The 21,776-nt window shown below is 38.9% G+C and overlaps 1 protein-coding gene across 1 annotated transcript in view; it reads right to left on the bottom strand.

The window, feature by feature from the left end:
* CACNA2D3 (calcium voltage-gated channel auxiliary subunit alpha2delta 3) overlaps window positions 1-21,776 on the bottom strand; it is a 983,089-nt gene that overhangs the window by 174,716 nt on the left and 786,597 nt on the right. Inside the window, 8 exon segments of the mRNA XM_049777717.1 lie at window positions 843-964; window positions 6,650-6,745; window positions 9,673-9,766; window positions 11,754-11,851; window positions 12,004-12,049; window positions 15,778-15,845; window positions 17,445-17,506; window positions 17,765-17,836. Coding sequence (XP_049633674.1) covers window positions 843-964; window positions 6,650-6,745; window positions 9,673-9,766; window positions 11,754-11,851; window positions 12,004-12,049; window positions 15,778-15,845; window positions 17,445-17,506; window positions 17,765-17,836 — 658 coding nt within the window.

Below are 21,776 nucleotides of genomic sequence, written 5' to 3'. Positions count from 1 at the left end.
ATCAATAAAATATGAAAAAAGTTATGAAGAAAATTGTATCCTGGAAATTTGTACTGAAGAAAACAGACATGTGTATGAATGTGGGTACATGTAGGTCTGTTAGCAGCATTTCACAAACTCTAATAAATTCTAAAGCCTGAAAGGAATATAATTCAAATCCTGAATAAAATCCCATCTAATCAACGTTTTTATAATATTTGGCCTTTTTTGAATCATTCAGCTAATAAAAACCCTTTTTCCTAATAAGTCCATTTAACTAGTTGTTAGAAAAACTTGTCAACTTGTCTTCTACAAATTCCAAAAATACTTTTATGACTTTTTTTAAATTAAAAAGCATCAAGTCTCAGGAAAAAGAAATAGATACAAAGCATTAAGCTCCTCTATTACGGTTGTCACTTAGGATTACTTGTAAAAGATAAATATAAAAGTATCTAACATAAAATATAAGCATACATTGATTTGTTCAGAACAATATAAAGCTATAAAATTAGGTTTTATCTACTATCTATTTATCTACTATCTATTTTATCTACTATCTATTACGGTTGTCACTTAGGATTACTTGTAAAAGATAAATATAAAAGTATCTAACATAAAATATAAGCATACATTGATTTGTTCAGAACAATATAAAGCTATAAAATTAGGTTTTATCTACCTTTGAACTTTCTGCAAAGTATAGTGCAGAGTCCTTGCAAGAGCATTAATTCCTTTGGGTTATAACAATGATGGTTCAAATGATGTTTAACATTGCTTCTCAAGGAAGAACTCGGCACCGATCTGGTACCTTCATTTACTTTGCACACAGGCCAATATGACCAACCTCCAAGAAGGGAACGCACCTGTGCTGAAGGGGATGGAGTAAACAAAGCTCCCTGGAATTTGTTCTGCAGCTCTTCGGTACCAGAGAGGGAAATGATCTGCATTAAAAATGTTTTCTTTGTCTCCAGCTTTCAGAAAATCCCTTTCAAGAAGAAAAAAATGGCAGCATTTAGTTTGGGAAGACCAGACACGCATGGATCTTAATCTTCATAGTTTTGGATTTTTGTTTTGGAGCCATACCCATTGATATTCAGAGGTTATTCCTGGTTATTTTCAGGAATTACTCTTGGTGGACTCTGGAAACCGTATGCGATGCTGGTATTGAACCTGGGTTAGCCACATACAAAGCAAGTCCCTTCCCTACTTTACTATATATCTGGCCCCCTAATCATCTTTTTTCGGGATAAAACAAGTTTTAGCATTTTAGAATTTTTAACTAGTCATGACCTGTTCAATATTGTGCACCAGGGATTGCTCAGAAATTTCTTGAAGAGCCCTAACAGTCAGATTTGCAATAGGCAAAATCATGTTTTCAAGTGATGTATTATGTACTTTCCTGTAAAGTTTGAGAGTCTGACACACCAGTTATTTCTTTAGCTTTTTCAAGATTACTGAGTTCATATCTTGGATCATAATCCCAAATCATCAGAGGCCCCTGACTCATTCTTTCTCTCTCTCTCTCTCTCTCTCTCTCTCTCTCTCTCTCTCTCTCTCTCTCTCTCTCTCTCTCTCTCTCTCATCATTCTTAGCCCTAAACTCTACATCCCTAAAACTTCAATGAGCATGTCCTTATTCTTCTCTAACAGCAGAACCCTTGTTTTTCTTGACATGCCCAGAGTCTGGCACTCATCAGTCCTCAGTGTATATTTAATAAGCACAGGATAAACCAAGTAGATTTGATCTTAAATCATTAAGACCTTTCTACATCATAATTCTAAATTTTGTCTGACTCTTTCACCATCACAGCCACCTTTCCAGCCTGGAAAATGTCTAGGTAGTTGATATTCCTATAAAATTGTGTACTTTCAGAGTTTACTATACTATCTTAGATGGAAGGTGTGCAAATGTTTCTGCTAGCAATATTTACTGCTTCTTGCTAATAATAATAATAATAATAATAATTCTTGCTAATCTCCAAACATCAGAAATTCCTCCTGAAAAGTTGGTACAAGCTTTCTATTCTCATTCAGAGGTCTATGAAGATGTGAGTCAGGAGTGGGAATGAGAAGACTCAGGGATCCTAGTGCTCCTCAAAGTGCTGAGGTAGGAAGTTCTCTATTCAACATGACAGACTAGATCCTCTTTGTTTTGCTACTTTAGTGATGTTTCCTATTCCTCAAATTACCAGGTTTCAAAAATATTTAAATGTTACATTTGCATTTTCCCACCAGTGTGATTAAGGGGGGTCTTAGGCCTAATCCAAGAGATAATTGCCAACTGGGCCAAGTAGTTGAATGTAGGAGACCATGAGTGTAGTGGTGCTCATGCCTTGTGGTCCTGAAGATCACCAGAGATATTGCAGTGGTTCTCATGGACCACCAATATCACATCTGACAATGCTGGGTTTTGGAGGATTTGAGAACACACATGTTAAAAAAAGTTAAAACTCAGGTCCTGGCAAGTACCTTGCATGAGATAGCTCTACTAGAGAATCCTTAGTCATGTTATTTTTTTTATTTTTAATTATGAGAACAATGTTGCAAAGAGTACATGGTAAAGTTACAGTGGAAGGACAATCGCCCATAAACAGAGTTCTCAGAAGAAATCTCCTTGATGATGCCTAAATATTGAACTTATAGTCAAAGAACATTAAGAAAAATAAGGCAGAACCCATGTACAATTACTTTGTCCACAAGTCCCCAGATTGTAGTACATTATAACATTTCTTAGCAGTACACAAGGCAATCTAAAGCCATGAAATTTATGTGACTCCTTAAACATTGAAGGCATAGTATTTATTTTAGATTTTCATACACATGCATATTGGCTTAAGTTAACCTCAAAAGTTTAAGTGGGTTGTTTTTCTTAAGGATTAGAGTCAAAGGAGCACAGTAAAACCGGTGTTAGAGTGGCAATTACTGTTTGCATAGGCCCACCAAAATATGAGGGACATGGAAAGGAAAAGCCTTGGCCTAAATACAAGGAGACCCTACCCCTGAAGTTGCCTGGCAGAAGACCAACTCTAGGTTCAAGGCAAACCAGTTTGTTCAATCCAAGTCATTGTCTGTAGTGCCAATACAGTTTTTAAGACATGAGATTCTTCAGAAATCTTTTAATATCTGGATCAATGTGAGGTGTTTCCAAAGCTGGGGGAAGAGCATTGCCTTCTCCACTGGCATCTGCTAAAGTCTCAGCATTGACACTCACTTTACATCATTATGCAACGACCAAAGGAAATTGCTCCTCTCAGGAACAATTTTTTTGACTCCTTTTCCAGTCATAAAGGTGAGAGTGCTGCTTAGCTGAAAGGTTCAGGTGGCCCTACCACTGATAACGAATGGCCAATGACAATATTCAAGCTTTGGAGACAGAAAATGCTAGGTCTAGAGCTACATATCTCCATCACAGTGGCAGCTGCCAGTACCAAGCCAGCACCTGGGGCAGCAAACAAAAGTCAACAAAGTTACCCTCCATAAATTTTGGTGTTAGTGTGAGAGGGTCTGGGGCCCAGAACCTTGGAGGTCTTGCTAGAATCAAATATTAATTTGTAAGAAAGCAGGGACAAGTAAACTGAACTACAAAACTTCCTACTAATATTCTTTGGAAAGTAGGTTTCCACCGAGTGAAATGAAAATATACTTCTGGCTACTTGGCACTATGTCAGATAGATCTAGTGTTTTAGCTGAGTTGAGTGGCCTTGGATGAATTATTGGGTCAGTTCTAAGTCCCTTAATATTAGTTATTTCTCTACAAAATAGAGATGATAATAATGAACTTCTAGGACACTATCAAAATTGTATAATATCATTCATTAAGTGTCTCTGAAATATATATGGGGGCCTTAAGTTTTGAGAGTTTCTTTCCAACTCTGGTTCAAATGAAAGTTTGAAAGTGTCCCTCACTAACGTAGGACTTTGGAGGAGAAGTACCTCTTTAATGCAGGGGCTGACATTTTTGGGTACTATGGATATGCTAATTGCATGGTCCAAAAGGTCTAGTGAAGCAATAAAATGTGGCACTAATTTTAAAGTTGGAGGCAGAATGCAGATGACATGGATTTGAATTAATCAATATGAAAAAGTGATAGTACAAAAATATAAAATTCTCATATCTGAGAGACTAATGCTAATTTAAATTATCCCAGAGTGGAAACTTTATATCACCTAGCACTTCCCCCAATACTTAGAACTATTCCTTGTACCTAAAGCTGAAAAAGTAAACATGAAACCTTTTTGGTCCTGGCTTGAATGTTTTCAAATAGATGAATACCTATAAATATCATTTTATTTCTGGGTTAAGTAGATAGTTAAATATCCAAGTGCCTCAAATATATATATACATACATATACCGTATTTTCCGGCATATAAGACGACTTTTGAAACAAAAAAAAGTCAACCGAAAATCGGGGGGTTGTCTTATACGCCAAATATATCCCGAAAAATGTTTCAATATGCCGCTAAACCAAAATTGAATATTGCCACAAAACGAATTTTCCAACTCAATCCTGCACCAATCACTGCAAGGCTGCTCGGACCGCCTCTCTAACTCAGCCAATCCAAGCAGGCTTTTGATGCATGTAAATTATACAGTGTTCTGTGCCCGAATATACACTGTCAAAAGCTGCTCAGATTGGCCAGAGTCAGAGAGGAAGTCTATGACAGTAGAACCTTTGAACCTTTGCTTGTTGGGATTGGCTCACTGTGGTACATACAGCTGCAGCACAGGAACATTCTGTCTGATACAGCAAATAGAGGCCTAAACCTATGTTTTAACTGCAAAATTAGGAGGTCGTCTTATACACTCAGTCATTTAATACGCCGGCAAATATGGTATATGTATATATATATATATATCAATGATAAAGTTCATGAGAACAAAATAATTATTTTACTCATACATATATCAAAGGGGTACTCATGCATAATCATAATAATATCCCAGGAACCTAAGGTATATATCATTGCAGAAATGTTTAACTGTCACCTAAACATGGATGCTTACTTACTGACTAAAATCTAAAGAGGTCACTCCCACCATTTTATAGATAGACAGAGTGGAGAAAATAGTTGAATAGGGCCAGGTATATATCCCAGCAATCGTGAGTTTGGACCAAATCAACTTCCAAATATGTCCCACTTTATCAGAATTTATTTATCATTTATAAATGATAAATTAATCGGTATGGCAAGGGTTTTGCTGTTAGTTTCTCTTGTTTGGTTTCATGTCCGAACAGGCAATTCCTTGAGCATCAATAAATTTATCCTTTGTCACTCTTGGATTCTCAAAGAAGAAGTTAATATGTGTGTCTACACTTGAAATCTTTCTAGGAACTTTTCCTAATAGTTCAGGTAATGGGCCTAAGGAGAAGACTTGTAAAACTATGAGCCACAATGACAGTTAACTTTAAAAATGAAGACTTTAGATGCTGAGGTAAAAAGAGTCCTGAGTGGAAATGTAAATAAAAATACATAAAACATAAAAATCTATCAACTCAAGCAATTTGGTTTTATAAGAGAAGAGGGTGGGAATCTGCACCGTAGCTAACAGAGGCAAGAGTACTATTGGGCTGTATACCATGACATAAGGAATGTCTTCCAATTATGTATAAAGTCCCCTTTAAGGACTATGACTTTGGTATGGTCATTTATCTCCAGGTTACCTGATGGATATGTGAGGTCTCATAATAATCACTATACACACATTTGCACAAACACACACATATAAATTTTCTGAATTTAAGACTCCATAGACTATATCTAGCCAAATAATGCCTTCTTGCTTCCAAGTAAATAAAATGAGAACATTTAATAAAAGTGTCAGGAAAAATATATATATTTGTTAAACTCACACAAGATTGGGTGAAAAATGTTGAAGAGTTAAGGTACTGTGGTCGTCTGAAAACTCAGAGTGAGAACAGAGGTTTAAAGAGAATATGGGGGGGGGGGCGGAGAGATAGAACAGTGGTAGAGCATTTGCCTTGCAAGCGACTGACAGGGACCAACCCAGGTTTGATTCTCAGCATCCCATATGTTCCCCTGAGTCTTCCAGGGGAGCGATTTCTGAGTGAAGAGCCAGAAGTAGCCCCTGGACGCCACTGAGTGTAGCCCAAAAATAAAATAAAATAATAAAATAAAATAAAGAGAATTGGACACTGTTCATATTGGTCTCTTAAATACACAGGGAGACATTATCAAACTTAAGTAGTCCCTGACTGCCTACTGCTGAGTATAGAGTTCTCCAGGGCCTCCAGTTAAGCACCAAGGCTTATTAAAATCTACACATGCAAACATACAACAAGCATAAATCCTTGACTTTGGAACAAATAGCTATTTCTCAGCAAAGCTTCCCAGCATCTGAACTGCCTGGAAGCTTTTAGTCAGGGACAGAGCACTTTTTCCCTCAGCATCTCCCAAAATGACTCACCAAAATGGGAGATAGAAGTGGATAGAAGTCAACAAGTATGGAGAAAAAAAAAACCTTGCACATAAAAACAAGCAGGTGAATATGCAGGTAGTGTGGAACCCACAGTGGAACAGAGGAGAAATGCTGGTAGGCCAGGGGTGGCCTGAATGTTATTTCTATGGGGGATAAAATCATACAGAGAAACCAGCCTCCCTTTAAATTTCCCATGTTGAGGGGTCACTCTTGAGGGGTTCTCCTACTTACTGATTGGTGAGTTGCTCAGCCCCAACAAACAGGTTGATCCTCGAGAGGCCTGTGCGAGTACCTAGGAAGGCAACCTCCACACCCTTGTCAGAATTCCTGAAATAGACCAGCAGACATCAAGAGAGAGTTTTCTGGACAGGCAGCAGATAATGGCTTTTGAATTTTAACACTCATGAAACGCTGTTGGATACAGCAGTTTTGGAATCTGAGCTTTTAAAAGATATCACACAACCACACACTTATCAACACACATGTCTGTGTGCTTGCACCGCACACAAGACAGAACTTTGCAGACCATACAAAGGTGTTTGTGTTTATTCTTATAAGAAAATTGAAGGATTTCATGACAACGAGGCCAGCAGAATAAAATACACCTTTATCTCAGGGTTCTGGTTCCAATTTCAAAGATTAGGGGGATGAGATTGACTTTAGGAAGAAGAAAGTCCTTAGAGGAAGCTTTCTGCACTAATGCTTCCAAGTCTGTTACTGCTTCTGAGATTCCTTGTGGGCTCTGTCAAAGCAAAATCAAGCTTCCGAACCACTTCACAAGTCTACAGCATCCCCTATCCTGCATGTACCCAGGAACTGAACACACATCAGAACACAGGTTTTGAATGGGTCCCCTTTAAGCATGCCATGCAAAGGAACCCTATGAATTACCCTCGAGGAAAGTTCGTGTATCAACTGACTAAAGATCTGTTTTCAACTTCAAAGGCAAATTGGATATTTGAGCGTGTTTCTCCATGTATCTGCGATGCAAAGGTCTCCAAAAAACTGAAAGCAAAATGTTCTTTTTTCATACTTGCATAATTTTATTCTATAATTAAAGTGAAAAAATGCTGTATCTTAAGTTGGCTTCCTTGTCATAGATGTTAATAATGATTGATTTGATGCATTTCCCACATCATTTAAAATAAAAGATCATTTGGTTACTTAATTGTTTATATTAGCCAAGGTTATCAATACTATCTTTAAGTATTTAAGGGAGTGGATAAAAATAACAGGCATTTGTGTCTGTTGCAGCCTAAACCAAATTGGCAAGTCAAGTTGTCCAATCAGTTACAGATGTGGACTATAAAGCAAGCTGCCATTTTGAAAATACTTAGCATATGTTAAGAATGAATCAGCAACTTTTGTGCAGGATTAGGTGTTCGCTGAGAGCCTAAAAGGAATGTTTCTTTACTTGCACTAGACAGTCACAAGAAAGCCTTTGGCTCGTAAACTTCCAGGAAAAAAAGATAAAAGATACTGGTAGCAGGTCTGGAGTGCTGGCACAGCAGTAGGGCATTCACCTTGCATGCGGCTGACCCAGGATGAACCAGGGTTTGATCTGCCAGCATCCCATATGGTTCCCCCAAGCCAGGAGTGATTTCAGAGTGAAGAGCCAGGAGTAACCCCTGAGTGTCACCAGGTGTGACCCAAAAACAAACAAACAAAAAAGATACAGGTAGTAAATCAGATTAACCCCCAAAATATGGAGTTAGGATTTTCATTTCAAAGCTCCATCTCATGAATAAAACTGCTTACCTTGCTTCTCTCCTTGGGAGACTTAGAGTCATTTTAAAGAACTCTGGCCCCAAACCTGTTCTTCTTCCATGTTTCCTCGTCTAGGAAATGATCTCATCTCTATCCAGATACATATGTCACCAACCTTTGCATGATCTCTAATAACTCAATCTTCCTTCCCTCACTCACAAAATCAACCATCAAGCCCTGGAAGCAGGAGTAGGAATCTAGCTTCCAATGTATGCCACTCTTCACTCTTTGCCTTTAGCCCATGTTCTAATCCAAAGGCCAATACATCTAGAATGCCAAAGAACCTTATCTTCATATTCCTCTCCATTCTACTCTACCACAGAGCTATGGAGGTACTTTCTCAAATCATGCAATATGAGCATATTCATCTTAGAATCTTCTTTTTTTGTTTTTAGTTTTTTGGGGGCCACACCCATTTGATGCTCAGGGGTTACTCCTGGCTAAGTGCTCAGAAATTGCCCCTGGCTTGGGGGAACCATATGAGATGCCGGGGGGTCGAACCACGGTCCTTCCTTGGCTAGCGCTTGCAAGGCAGACACATTTCCTCTAGCGCCACCTCTCCGGCCCCCATCTTAGAATCTTAAAATATCCTTTTTAAAATTCTTCAATGATCTTCTAGTAATTTCAGTATAATGTTCTTCCATTAATGCCAAAAAATTTTTAGAGTTACTTAGGGCTTTTGTCATCCCCTCTCTACTTCAGTTGGGTTGGTCTTTACATTCTTTAAGTTTACCTGTTGCTTTCTCACCCCAAAGCCTTTGCACATGTGCCTCCTCTCCCTTACTCTCAAAGTAGTGCATGCTCAGAAAATTCTTTCTATCTTTTTGTCTCTGCTCTATTATTTTTACTTTTAGTTTAAAGTAATAATAACATTCTTACTATTATAACACATTATATACCATGATGTCAGTCTAACTGAGTTACCACCATTTCACCAACACTCTTAGTCAAATATCCTGCATGTTGTACACATAGAATCTGGATATGAGGAGTGAATGAATATAGGAGCCAAGTAAATGGCACATAGGATAGAGGAGACTCAACCAAAGAAAAGGAAAAATAAAAATCCTAAGAAAGAATAGAAAAGGAAAGAAATAGACAAATCATATATGATGTGTGTGAAATATTTTAATTTGATAGCCTGATGAAATTAAGGATGATAATAATAACAACAACAATAATAATAAATTATTCTCTCTCTCTCTCTCTCTCTCTCTCTCTCTCTCTCTCTCTCTCGTCACCCCACCTTGGCATACCAGATTTCATGTAATGTTCAAATTCAAACAAATTATATGTCAAACCCAGGAGCTTGCCATCCAAGCTGGAGCTGTTAATCTGCTCTAGCTCTTGTGGTTTGGAGCTTTGGGGGAAATTAAAGAACTTTTAACACCAGGCTCCTAAAACAGTTTAGTTCTTTAAACCATAACCATATTGTGGACGGCTCGTGGGGAAATGGCCAGGAAAGGGGGACACGTGCAACCACTTACTCAGATTTGTTGAGGGCAAGGCTGGTCCAATATGCCTCGATGGGAGCGCTCACCACTGCATCGAAAAGGACTTCTTGTATCAGTTCTTTATCACCTGTGGGGAAAATGAGAAGATGACACGAGAAGATGACTTGGGCAGAGTCCCCAGGTGGGCCCCAGAGTGCCCCTGCGGTTTGTGCCGCAGTATCTGGGGGTTACTTTTGCACACTGAGTGTTGCTTTAGTGTTAACCTCCTACCAGCTGAAAATAAGAAACAGTTTGACACGTGATATGGCAGCAAGCAGAGGCCTCCAGTGCCTTCGGAAGGGGTGATAGGAGTCGGAGGTGTGGGTGGCTCAGGCAGCAGCTTTCTGCTTTCTTTCCCCATGAGAGTGCTCAGGCCATGGAGCAGTGGGCCCACTCTGGAATTCGGAAATGAGAAAGTTGCCCTCCCAACCTTCTCTGCTCCCCTCTTCATTCCTATTTCCGACCTATTTAAAAATGTTCAGTTCTTTAGTCCTCATCTCAGTCCTCTGTGAGAAAGGATTTGATCACCTTATAAATCCTGAGAGTTTAATTTTGGGACTTTTACCTGTAAGTTTCTTCCTGCCTTCTTTCCTTTCCTTTCCTTTCCTTTCTTTTCTTTCTTTCTTTCTTTCTTTCTTTCTTTCTTTCTTTTTCTTTCTTTCTTTCTCTCGCTTTCTTCTCTTTCTTTCTTTCTTTCTTTCTTTCTTTCTTCTTTCTCTCTTTCTTTCTTTCTTTCTTTCTTTCTTTCTTTCTTTCTTTCTTCTTTCTTCTCTCTCTCTTTCTTTCTTTCTTTCTTTCTTTCTTTCTTTCTTTCTTTCTTTCTCTCTCTCTATCTCTCTCTCTTTCTTTCTTCTTTCCTTTCTCTTTCTTCTTTTTTCCTTCTTTCTACTTTCTTCCCTTTATTCTTCCTGCCTTCCTTTCTATTACTTTCCTTCCTTTTACCTTCCTTCCTTTTCTTCTTTCTTTCTTTCTATTTTTCTTCTTGCCTTCTTTTCCTCCTTCCTTCTTTTCTTTTCCTTCCATTAATTTTATTTTTTCCTTCCTTCTTTCCTTTCTTCCTCCCTCCCTTCCTTCTTACTTCCTTCTGTGCATCTTTTGATTATTTCTTTCATTTTTAAATTAGGTTATCTGTCCCTAACCAACAGAAATTTGTAATATCTTAAAATCTTATTGGAAGAATTTTTACATCTCATGGAAAATGTTAAGGAATCAGGGTTATCATGAGAGAGATATATACATTCTTTTTCTTATGTGTTAATAGTTAATGTTTTTACTGTTTAAATTCTTATAATATTTAATTAAATAACCTCCATGATTTAGAAAGATACTGATAGTTGAGAATTAGGTATACAATGCCCCAACACAAGCATAAATTTACCAGTATTCTGATGCTCTTCTCACACTAAGGCTTGTCACATTAACAAGTACATTTCAAAGTTTGGTAGTAGTAGTAGTTTTGATCTCATGTTCTCAATGTTGTTCAAACTGCGCACTCTCTCACATCACCAGTACACCCAAAGACCCATACCTCTATTTTCCATTCATCCATTCATCCATCCATCCATCCACCCACCCACCTACCTATTCATCCATCCATCCACACATCTATCAATTTATTTATTTAATTTTCACATATATATCAAACCCAGGGTTACATACAAATATATTTATATTAATATATGTTTTATATATACTACTGTGAACTGGGTGAGACAAGTTCTATTTCCAGTCCTGGTTTCTCATTTGTAAAACTAGGGAATTGTGTAAGCAGGTATTTACAATCCTTTCCCAATTGTACACTTTTTTTTTTCTTATTTGGGTGTTTGACTAAATGATTCGTCTAAAGAGATCAATTCAATACAACAGGTTAAGGCAGGATTGGGAATTTTGCGTGACTTTCAGTAACCCACACACTTTCTTCCATTCCTATAGGAAGCAGAAATTTGGCTGGATTTAATGGGACTGATAGTCTCTGCCAAAGTCAAACTTCCCTTGAAAACTTAGGCCAAGAATGATTTTGAGTTTCTTCCCACAACCCTACTTGTCCACACAAACACATTTGAAAACAGGCTTACATTGAAGCAGAGGCTCCTTGCCCTTGAGGTAAAGCTTGATGGCTTCTAGTTGTGATAGATGCCGGTGCTCTGGGTGTAGGTCCGTGTTGCAGTAGGACCTAAGAATATGACACGGCCCAAAACAAAAGCATGTGACCATTGATAATATCAGAATATTTTACCTTTGCACCAAGACAACTGATTGAGTGACAACTTGATATCAAAAAGGGCAGCAAGTAACAATTCAGATGTTGAAAGGTTGAGTTCTTACCATTCATCTGCTAAGGATACATCAGGATGCTCTAAGTCATGAAGGCCTGGAGGTCAAAGAGAATGGGTTAATAAGTACAGCCTTGGGTCGAGCAATGATTCAGGTTATATTTTCTAATTTTATAAAACCAGTCAGCATTAATGTTTTGGGTTTATTTTTGTTTTTGTTTTGTTTTGTTTTGTTTTGGGCCACACCCGTTGATGCTCAGGGGTTACTCCTGGCTAAGTGCTCAGAAATCACCCCTGGCTTGGGGGGACCATCTGGGACGCCGGGGGATCGAACTGCAGTCCTTTCTTGGCTAGCGCTTGCAAGGCAGACACCTTACTTCTAGCGCCACCTCACCGGCCCCAGCATTAATGTTTTACTATTTATTTTATATATTGCATTTGAAGAAGAAACTTGAATTGGTTTTTCATTTGAAAAAAAAACTCCTAAAACAAACTAAGAATTACTGGAGTTCTTGAGATAGTCATTCAGAAGTATACAATGTTGGATGACCTGTAGAAATAAAGTCCCTTGAAGACACAAGGAAAGAGACTCAAGAGAATGGTTTCACAAGGAACTGAATTAGGGAGGCTAAAGCATGTTATAAAAATGACTAGGTTAAAAAATTTGACTAAGTTTCCTTTTGGTCTCAATTTTCCTATTGCCTTTACAGACAGATTATTTATTCAGATTATTCAAACTATCAAAGTTTGCTGTTGTTGACATTTTTATATCATTTCAATCTGTACTTTCACCTTCACTAACACCCATAAGTTATTACTCTGATTATTTCCCTTTTTCATGAGAAAAAAAACTGTTTTTTACATAGGTAGCCTAAGAATATCATTCAAGATATTGGTGATTTAGTCAAGTTCCCAGCTCAAGCAATTGGGAGTCCAATAACTCCTAAGAGTTAGGGGGTGTTCATAAAAAGATACGACAGTGACAGTTCAGTGGGATGGAGTTGGTAAAAAGTTAACTGGGAAGAGAACTTGATTTCTTTGATCAGTTTTTCTTATCAACTACCTATATTTGATGTTGGCATTTACCCCAAATCCACCCATCTGGCCCCATTTTAGAATATTGAGTGCAAGTAATTATTCTCTATTTTCTCTACTCTAAGTTGGCCATTTTGATTAAATCAACTCTATCAATTGTTGGCAAATCTTACGATAAGGACATAAGCTCTAATTTGTTGAACGATTATTTGTATAATATATGTAACAACTATTTATAAAGTGTCAAGAAGATGAAGTAGATATATAATTTCTGTAGGTAGAGATACGACTCATATCTTCCACTGAGCAAAATATTTTCCACTCCTCACTTTTTTTTTTAGCAAAGCTTATGCACTCACCATTTTGAAAGTATGTTGAGAATTCCTATGTTCTGGGGGAAAGAGTCTATTGAACTATGGTTACCATATTCAGGAAAACTTTTTTTCTCCCAAAGAAGATAATAGAAATATAATTATACTATGTCCTTTAGAGATGACAAATCTTTCTACTAGTTAGTTAAAATGATGAAGCCCTCTCCAGTTCAGTTATTCAGCCAAGTTGGCAGGATTGTCCTTCTTCTTATTTATAGAGGACCAACAGAGAGAGGAAGTTCTGACCTAATTTGTGTGGATTACCAAACTTCTCCCCCTTGCTGAGGAGTCAGACTCATTTCTTGCACAGCAGTTACACTTAGTTCTGAAATTTTCTCTGTGTGACCTCTTAGCCTAACAGCTGTGGAACAAACAATGGAAAAAATAATGACTAAATATGTTATTGGAAAGACAGTGTAAAGAATCTCTGTGTATGTCCATAAGTAAGGGGGTAAGCCCTTGTACTGAAGATTGATGAAGTGAACCCATGAGAGACAAATAATCCATTAAATATATCTTCTTGTATTGTTCTGACCATGAATTGTTTCTTCAGCTTTACTTCAGATGGCTTAGATGTGAATTGTCTAATTTTGTGGAGAATATCTACACATGGCCCAGAAAACAATGGAAATTCTATACATTATAAAATGTCTTCTGAGGAAATTATAAAAAAAAGGATTTTTAAATAAAGGATTAGACCATCACCAACGCAAAAATGCTGAGATATATTTAATAAACTTAGAATTGAAAGGACTATGAAGAGGTTATGGAGAGGAACTAGATCATGTACAATAGTGGAGAAGTCTTCAACACTGGTGAAGGAACTGGTGTGGGTTCTCTGCAACTGGAAAACCACTTCAATGGTATTATAAACTATGATACTTCAATAAAAATTAAATTAAAAATAAATTAAGTATTCTCTTTTCAGGCAGTGGATTAGCTCAGCAGTAATGCACATGTTTCGCCTTGAGACCCTGGATTTGATCTCTGGCATCAAAACATAAAACATGAATATAAACAGCAAAATAAAAAATACACTTAACTACCCTCTCTTCCTTCCCTCTATTATTTGAACAACTAAAATAATACAACAATAATAGCTGGTAGTAATAATAATATATCAGAATATTGCCTAGAACTTTGCCCAAGTTATTTCATGAGATCTTTCTGTTTTCTCATATATGCCTATGGGAAGAAAGAGACTTGTATACTCTTATACTCTATTTTAGTTCATTAGAATGATTATTTTACTCTCTTTCCTATTCCTTAAATTGAAAAAAACCAGTGGTGAAACAATACTAGATTAGTTAGTGGTAAATTAGAAGGTTGACCACAGAACTTGACATCTCAGCACCCACCAATTTCTTTCTGAGCCACAGGTGGTCTAGCTTGTAACAGATCATCATGTTTTTATGTAACTAGCTCTGATCAATTAAAGGCTTACTGTAACAATACTGCCTTCTCTTGGCCATCCATCCTGGGAACACTCAAAATAGAACTGGATTGATCTAATTCCTTCTCTGAGAAAATGTAAAATCTAACACCCTGGTTAGGCAAGTCGAGGTCATTGAGGGGATGGAGCCTTCCAGAAGCCAGTCCCACAACTCCCTTCTAGCTGTGATACTGGTAAAGGAAACTTCTTGGGATTGTTGATAAATAAAAAGGACAGACAGGGTGTGACAAAAGTTATAAAGTTGAAAGAACTACAATTGCTATTTATACTGGAAGTTTAGAGTACTGGTGCTTTGCAAAAACATAGAATCTGGAAATCTCAACTACTTACTCCTCTGACCTAAATAAAGAATCACATTTCAACTTGAAGATCTAGGTTAGCATGAAATACAAGTAAAATCTGTGATTCAACTGTGCAGAGACAAAAGCTTGACTATCTGTACTCTTATTTATTCCATGACCTTTATTTTTACATACATTTTATACTTCCTTTAGTATTAGTTTTTGTTTTGTTTTGTTTTGGGGGCCACGCCTAGCATTGCTTAGGAGTTACTCCTGGATCTGCACTAAGAAATCACTCCTGGCAGGCTTGGGGAATCATATGAGATGTGAGGGATTGAACTGTGTCCGTACCGATTTGTCTGCATACAAGGCAAAAGCCCTACTGATGTGCTATCTCTCCGGGCCCCTAGTATTAGTTTTTATATGTGATAATGAATAGTTGTTTCACAATTCTCCAAAGTTTCTTTCACCATTCTATGGATGAGAGTAGAACATAAACCTATGAAATTATGGAATTTGAGATTGATACCATCTAGATAACAATCCAGAAAGTAGGGTAACATCAAGCGACTAATGGACTAAGCCCTATGGCCAGAAATTTGACAGAGGGTTAGACAGATGAGTAATGGGTACTTAAAAGGCATTTTTCCACACTAAAGTATATGACAAGCAAAACGGTCTCTAACCTTCATCGATGGTCACATTCCCTCGGAAGAAGTATTTCCCATGGCCTCTGGAGAGCGCCACACCTAAACTGCAGAAAAATAAAAGAGACATTGAAATCCATGGCATCGACTGGAATAGACTTGTGGGTTAACTATTTTCCATTTTCACATTTCCATGTTATGTTCTGTAAACATTTTTTCTAACAGTTTACTTTCAAAACCCCACTGATTATAGCTGGTGTTGGGTTTTCTTAGGTGTAATCAGCTGCTTCAAAATAAATTTTGATTGGAATTGGCTGCTCTCCTGTGTTTTTAAAGGGGTGTGGAAAACTGCTTACCCTCCCAGCAAATATTTCTCTTAACACCTTTGCAATGGTACATGCTTTTCCTTCTGTACACCCACTTATCTATCTTTTTTCTTCCTCTACATCAGTCAGAGATGGATCTCCCATTTTAACAATTTGTGCCTAGTGAGAGGACAAAGGTGGAAACATACCCCAAAACTGGAATTTAGTTACATGATTGATGGGCATGCTTCTTGGCACAATGTTCTCCCAAGTCAAACTCTTCCACTAATTTGAATTATTTTTAACATCTTGAAGTTGGTGAGAAGTTTAGATATTCCTGTTACTGCTCTCTTAGTTCTGTGCTCAGGGGTCATTCCTGGCAGGGTGTTGGGGGATGATATGATGTTGGAGATCGATCTGAGATTAACTGTATACAAAACTGATGTCTTAACCCTTCTACTAGCTCTGTCCCCTCCCTTTCCACTATCTTGATTTCAACTACTTTCTAGTGTTTTCTAAAGTCAGAGAGACTATGCTTTTAAAAGTCTCTCCATTTGGCAAACCTAAGGTAACAAACATATGCTCCTTTGAGTGTTTTGGTTGCAGATGAGATCCACTCAGTCTCCTAGGCAGTGAAGAAAAACAACAATGCCATCATTTACTTCTCAGATGGATCAATTGCCATGCCATGATTTCACTTTTTAAACCCATTAGGCACTAACTCAGAAATGGACCAATCCCATAAAAACACGAGGTTTTGTTTTTAAAGGGGGAAATAAAATAAGGTGTTGTTACTGTATTTGTTAATAGCAGGGGGAGACTTTAGAAGGCACATACACGTTGAAAGCAGGCAATAAGGAAAAAAATTCTTCCGGATTCTTATAAAGAAAAAAAAATCACATCATTTCAAGGTAGACACGCACAGAAGGACAATTCAAGGATATTCAAACAGAAGCACAACATGTAGAGATGCGGATGCTACTTCCAAAGTTTGAGGAATATCTTGCCCCACGTTTTCATTTTTTTGGTCATGAAAGTAAAGGTGAAAATGGAACTCACTCAGGTGAAAAATTTGATGGTTAAAGCTCTTGGAACCACCTGAACGTGAACCATTCTTTCCACCCTTGACTGGAGGCCCCCCCATACTTATTTGCTGGATAATGAGATGCAAAGCCATGATACATCGAGTGAGTTCTCCTAAGTGAGCCTGAACCTTCTTCCCCCTTCTGGAAAACCAAAAGCAAAGCAGCCTAGAAAAAGCCCCTTCCTCACTCTTTCTAGCCTGGCGGCAGGCAGGGTTTTGGGTATCTTCGGATGATGAGCTCTGAGAGTGCCAGCAGGTTTGGTACAAACACAACTGATGGGTCTGATGGAATGTCCATGGATTATGGTCAGCTCTACCTGAAAGGAGTACCCTTGATGTCTGTATAATAGTAGTCATTTGTCATCACCAAAACCCGTTTCTAGATTGAAGAAAAAAGAGGTCGTAGAGAAAAGAAAACACGGTTAGTCGGCTAGGTGACGTTTTCAGAAATAAATAAAAATCAATGGACACACTAAGATCAGGTTAACAGGACTACATGAATCTTGTTTGAGATAAGTAAAGACAAGAGAAAAATGATCTCAGTGAAAGATATTTATTCCAGAGAGAGCTTTCAAAGCTAATTTTTCACAGTGGTTTGTTTTAAATTAAGCGGCAAGAATGTTTGAGAAAAATGTACCCCTTTGTCCACTGTCTTCTTCACCTCCATGGAAAACTTCCCAGTCTTTCGATTCACCATGGCATTCCTCAACTAAAAGGAAAAGAGAAATCTGGTGTTACCTCTTCTCTAACGGGCCGCATCATCTGGACATCTGAAGCCTTCGAAGGGTAGGCCCTTTTCCCACCAAATCTAAGGGGCTTCATCTGCCCTGTCTTCATATTACACTAAGACCTCTGAAACAGGTTTCTGAAGAATTTCCAGCCAACTGCTGCTAGACCAAGGCAAGAAGTAAGTAATGGTGAGTAACAGACTCTCCTCTTTCATTGTGGGGCCTGGGACCCACTCCAAGGCAACACTGGCAAGAAGCAAATAGAAATGGAGCACTCAGGGGCTGAAGCAGTGGCGTAGTGGTAGGGTGTTTGCCTTGCACACGGTTGACCCAGGACGGACCTCGGTTCAATCCTCCAGTGTCTCATATGGTCCCCCAAGCCAGGAGTAACCCCTGAGCATCACCAGCTGTTGCCAAAATCCAAAAAAGAAATGGAGCACTCAGTGAACTGAGTAAGCACTCACGCAAGACTATCTCTATAGATGACTTACATTCACTCAACTCACAGTTCTGACCTGTCATGGAGAAATCACGTTTGAAGACATGATCACAGGAAAGATATTTTTATAGTTCTATCTAAGGCAAGATTTTGTTTTATTTTGTGTGTGTGCATGTTTATTTTTGTTTGTTTCTTTTATATTTGGGGGCCGCCACCAACAGAGCTCACTGCTTGCTCCTGATTTTTTGCTCAGGTTTTACTCCTGGCTCTACATTCAACAGTCATTTTCATTATATCAATTGTTTAGATCTGGGAATTGTATTTTGAGAGGGGCAGAACAGTGGGTTGTGTGTGTGTGTGTGTGTGTGTGTGTGTGTGTGTGTGTTTAAAGAATAATCATGTGGAAGAGAGAAAAAAGTGTAAATTTTTCTGAGTGTAAATTATCTTTAGATGCTTTTACAAACTCAGGTGAAATAATGGACTCCCCAATGCACCAGCACAGACTGGTTTTGAGTTTTAGGAGTCCCAGTGAAGCAGTGAGCCTCATTCCCTCCCCCACCCCCATCTGACCTCCCCCTAATTATGTGTGGCCTTCTGCTTCCCTACCGAGGACAGCAGATGCAGTGATGAGAGACATGGCACTGGGGTCACTGAGGGGACAGGCGAGGAAGGTCATTTAATGGAGTAAGAGTCACTGCTGACATGCCAGCCCAGCAGGAGAGGCTTTCCCAGCCCCAATCCTTGTGTGTGTGTTTTTTTCTCCTTTATTTTTTTATCCTTTTCCTTCTTTTCTCCTTTGAGGAACTTGAATGAGATCTGGCCGATAGAAAACTGCAATGCTTGCAAGCAACCTAAATTTGATTCGGGGCTGTCTAGATTTGGGTTCACATTCCCATCTTCTGTGAGAGAGAGTAAAAGCATAATTTTTAGCTGGAGGCATGTATAAAATAAAACATATATTTTACTCTCGATATTTTTTAACAACACATAATGGGCATTTCTGGAAATATTTTCCCATTTTAACTTTTGTGGTTTTGGATGGGGAGAGCTGGTCTTAATTAAGTCTACTTTCTAACTTTTAAGAACGGCTCGATTTATCTTGAACATGGTTTTCATTTTTTCTCTTTCTGGTGCCTGCCTAAAGCCATTTGGGACCTTCCCCTCTCACATTCCCCAGACAAGTCAGAGATTAGGTAAGTCTCTCCACGCCTCTGTGTCCCCCACTCCCAGCTCTCAGTAGCACACAGCAATTGTCTTGGGTCCTGTGAGGGTCCAAGGCCAAGGTCACGGCTGTTTTCTCAAGACAAATGCTTAAATGATTAGCTCCCTTTAAATGATGAGTCTTTCCCTTTTCTTCGACTACTCTGGAACTAGATTAAACTGATGGAACACTTATTTAAGAAGCAGATGACACTGGAGTTAAGAAATAGATCCGACCACTGGCAACATGGTTCAAGTGATAGAGCATATGCGTAGGAGGCAGGAGACCGAGTTTAATCCTAGTACTTCCTAGCCTGCAGCAGAACAGCATATGTTGCCAACCCAGAGCACCTCTGGACTTCACATTGGATTGCCACGAGTGGCACTGGGAATATTTAAATATGTCGGTGTTGGTGGTAATCTATTACAAAAATAATAAACAAAGGAAGAGAAGGAAGGATGGGAGGGAGAAAGAAATGGAAGGGAAAAATGGAAGGGAAAGGAGGGAAGAAAGGAGGTATGAAGGGAAGAAGGGAGAAACAGTGGGAGGGAGGGAGAAAGGAAGGAAGTGAGGGAGAAAGGGAAGACGGGAGGGAAGGAGGAAGGAGAGAGGAAGAGAGAGAGAAAGAAAAAGAGGGAGGATAGGAGGAAGGGTGGAAAGGAAGGAAGGAGAAAGGAAAGGAGAAAGGAAGGGAAGAAAAGAGGGAGGGAGGAAAGGAGGAAAAATGGAGGAAGGGGGAAATGGAGGGAGGGAGGAAGAAAGGAAGGGAGAAATGGAGGGAGGTGGAGGAAGGGAGAAAGAAAGGAAGGGAGAAAGGGAGGGAGGGAGAAGGGAGAAAGAAAGGAAGGGAGGAAGGGAGGGAGGGAGAGAAGAAAAAGGAAGGGAGGAAGGGAGAAACCGAGGGAGGGAGAAGGAAGGGAGGGAGGGATGAAGGAAGGGAGGAAGGAAGGAAGGAAGTAAAGGAATGGAATGGATGGGGAAAACGAGGGAGGGAAGGAGGAATGAAGGGAGGAAGAAGGAAAGGATGGGAGGGGTAAAGGGAGGAAGGAGGGAAGGAAGGGAGAAAGGAAGGAGGAAGAAAGGGAGGGAGGGAGGAAGAAAGGAAGGAAAAAAGGAAGGAAGGGAGAAAGGGAGGAGGGAGAAAAAGAGGGAGGGAGGAAGGGAGGGAGGAAGGGAGAGAGGAAAAAAGGAAGGACAGATAGAAAGGAAGGAAAAAGTAGAAACCAACTCTTCCAGCGTCGTTGATCATAAAAGCCACCTATGGACCCTCTCTGTGCCTGTTTCCTTTTATGCCTGATGGAACTACTTCTGTAAAGTAGAAAAATAAAAGCATTCTATATAAAGAGAAAGTAAGTGAATAGCTAGAAGAGTGTGAGGGTAGCTCCTAATATTTAAATCAATATTGTTCATTCTCGATCATGACCATGATATTTGTTATTCATGTTTCTCAATTTTCTTCAATCTCAAAACTTAGGGAATCATCATTCAAATTCGAGTCTACATGATAAACTCATGTTGTTTGGGGGGAAATCTGTCTAAAGAATGTACATGGAGAGGTAAAGCAGGTAGGGAGCACATACCTAGAGAGTAATATTAACAAAATCAGCCTTGGCAAGCAAGGAATAATATGTAGTGGTCCAAGTTCCTTGATCTAAATGTTTTCCCAAAATAGGTTAATATTCCTCCCCCAGTAAATTTTTTTTGTGCTTTAAGACATCCAGAGTAGCGGAGCAGTAGGTTTCAGGCTATCTGCAAAGGTCACACTTCCATCTCTGGAGCCCAAAATTCTTAGGGGACGACATTTGAACAATATGCACCCTCCAGGCCCAGGATCTAGGTTCTAAGATGACAGAGTGAGCTAGGCTGATTTCAGTTATTAAGGGCAAGAATCCCATGTGTGGGGCCCTGGGTTGAATCCCATTTTATACAAAAAAGATGGCAAAGGTATTTAGAGCAGAGGTGAGAGTGGTGAGGAGAAATAACGCTATAATCCAGCCCCAAGAGGGATGAGAAAGGATTGATTAGCAGCATTCCATGTTTTAGTGCTCTTGGTATTTTTTTTTCCTGGAAGCTGCCATCATCTGCATGACTGCACTGAGCAACTGTAGAAATGAAAAGCAGCCTGGCAAAGAAAACTTTCAAAACACCCCTTGTTGACTATTGCATAGTCCTTTAACAAAAATGACAAGTGCATATGCCTTGCTAATATTCAAAGCTAGGCAAAATAAAATGTCTGTAGTAGAACTTTCTGATATCTCTATTTCATGCCACACACGTACCA

The sequence above is a fragment of the Suncus etruscus genome, chromosome 7, assembly GCF_024139225.1.
Source record: "Suncus etruscus isolate mSunEtr1 chromosome 7, mSunEtr1.pri.cur, whole genome shotgun sequence".
Lineage (NCBI taxonomy): Eukaryota > Metazoa > Chordata > Mammalia > Eulipotyphla > Soricidae > Suncus > Suncus etruscus.
The sequence above is the reverse complement of the archived record's forward strand: the minus strand, read 5'-3'. Positions and strand labels throughout refer to the sequence as shown.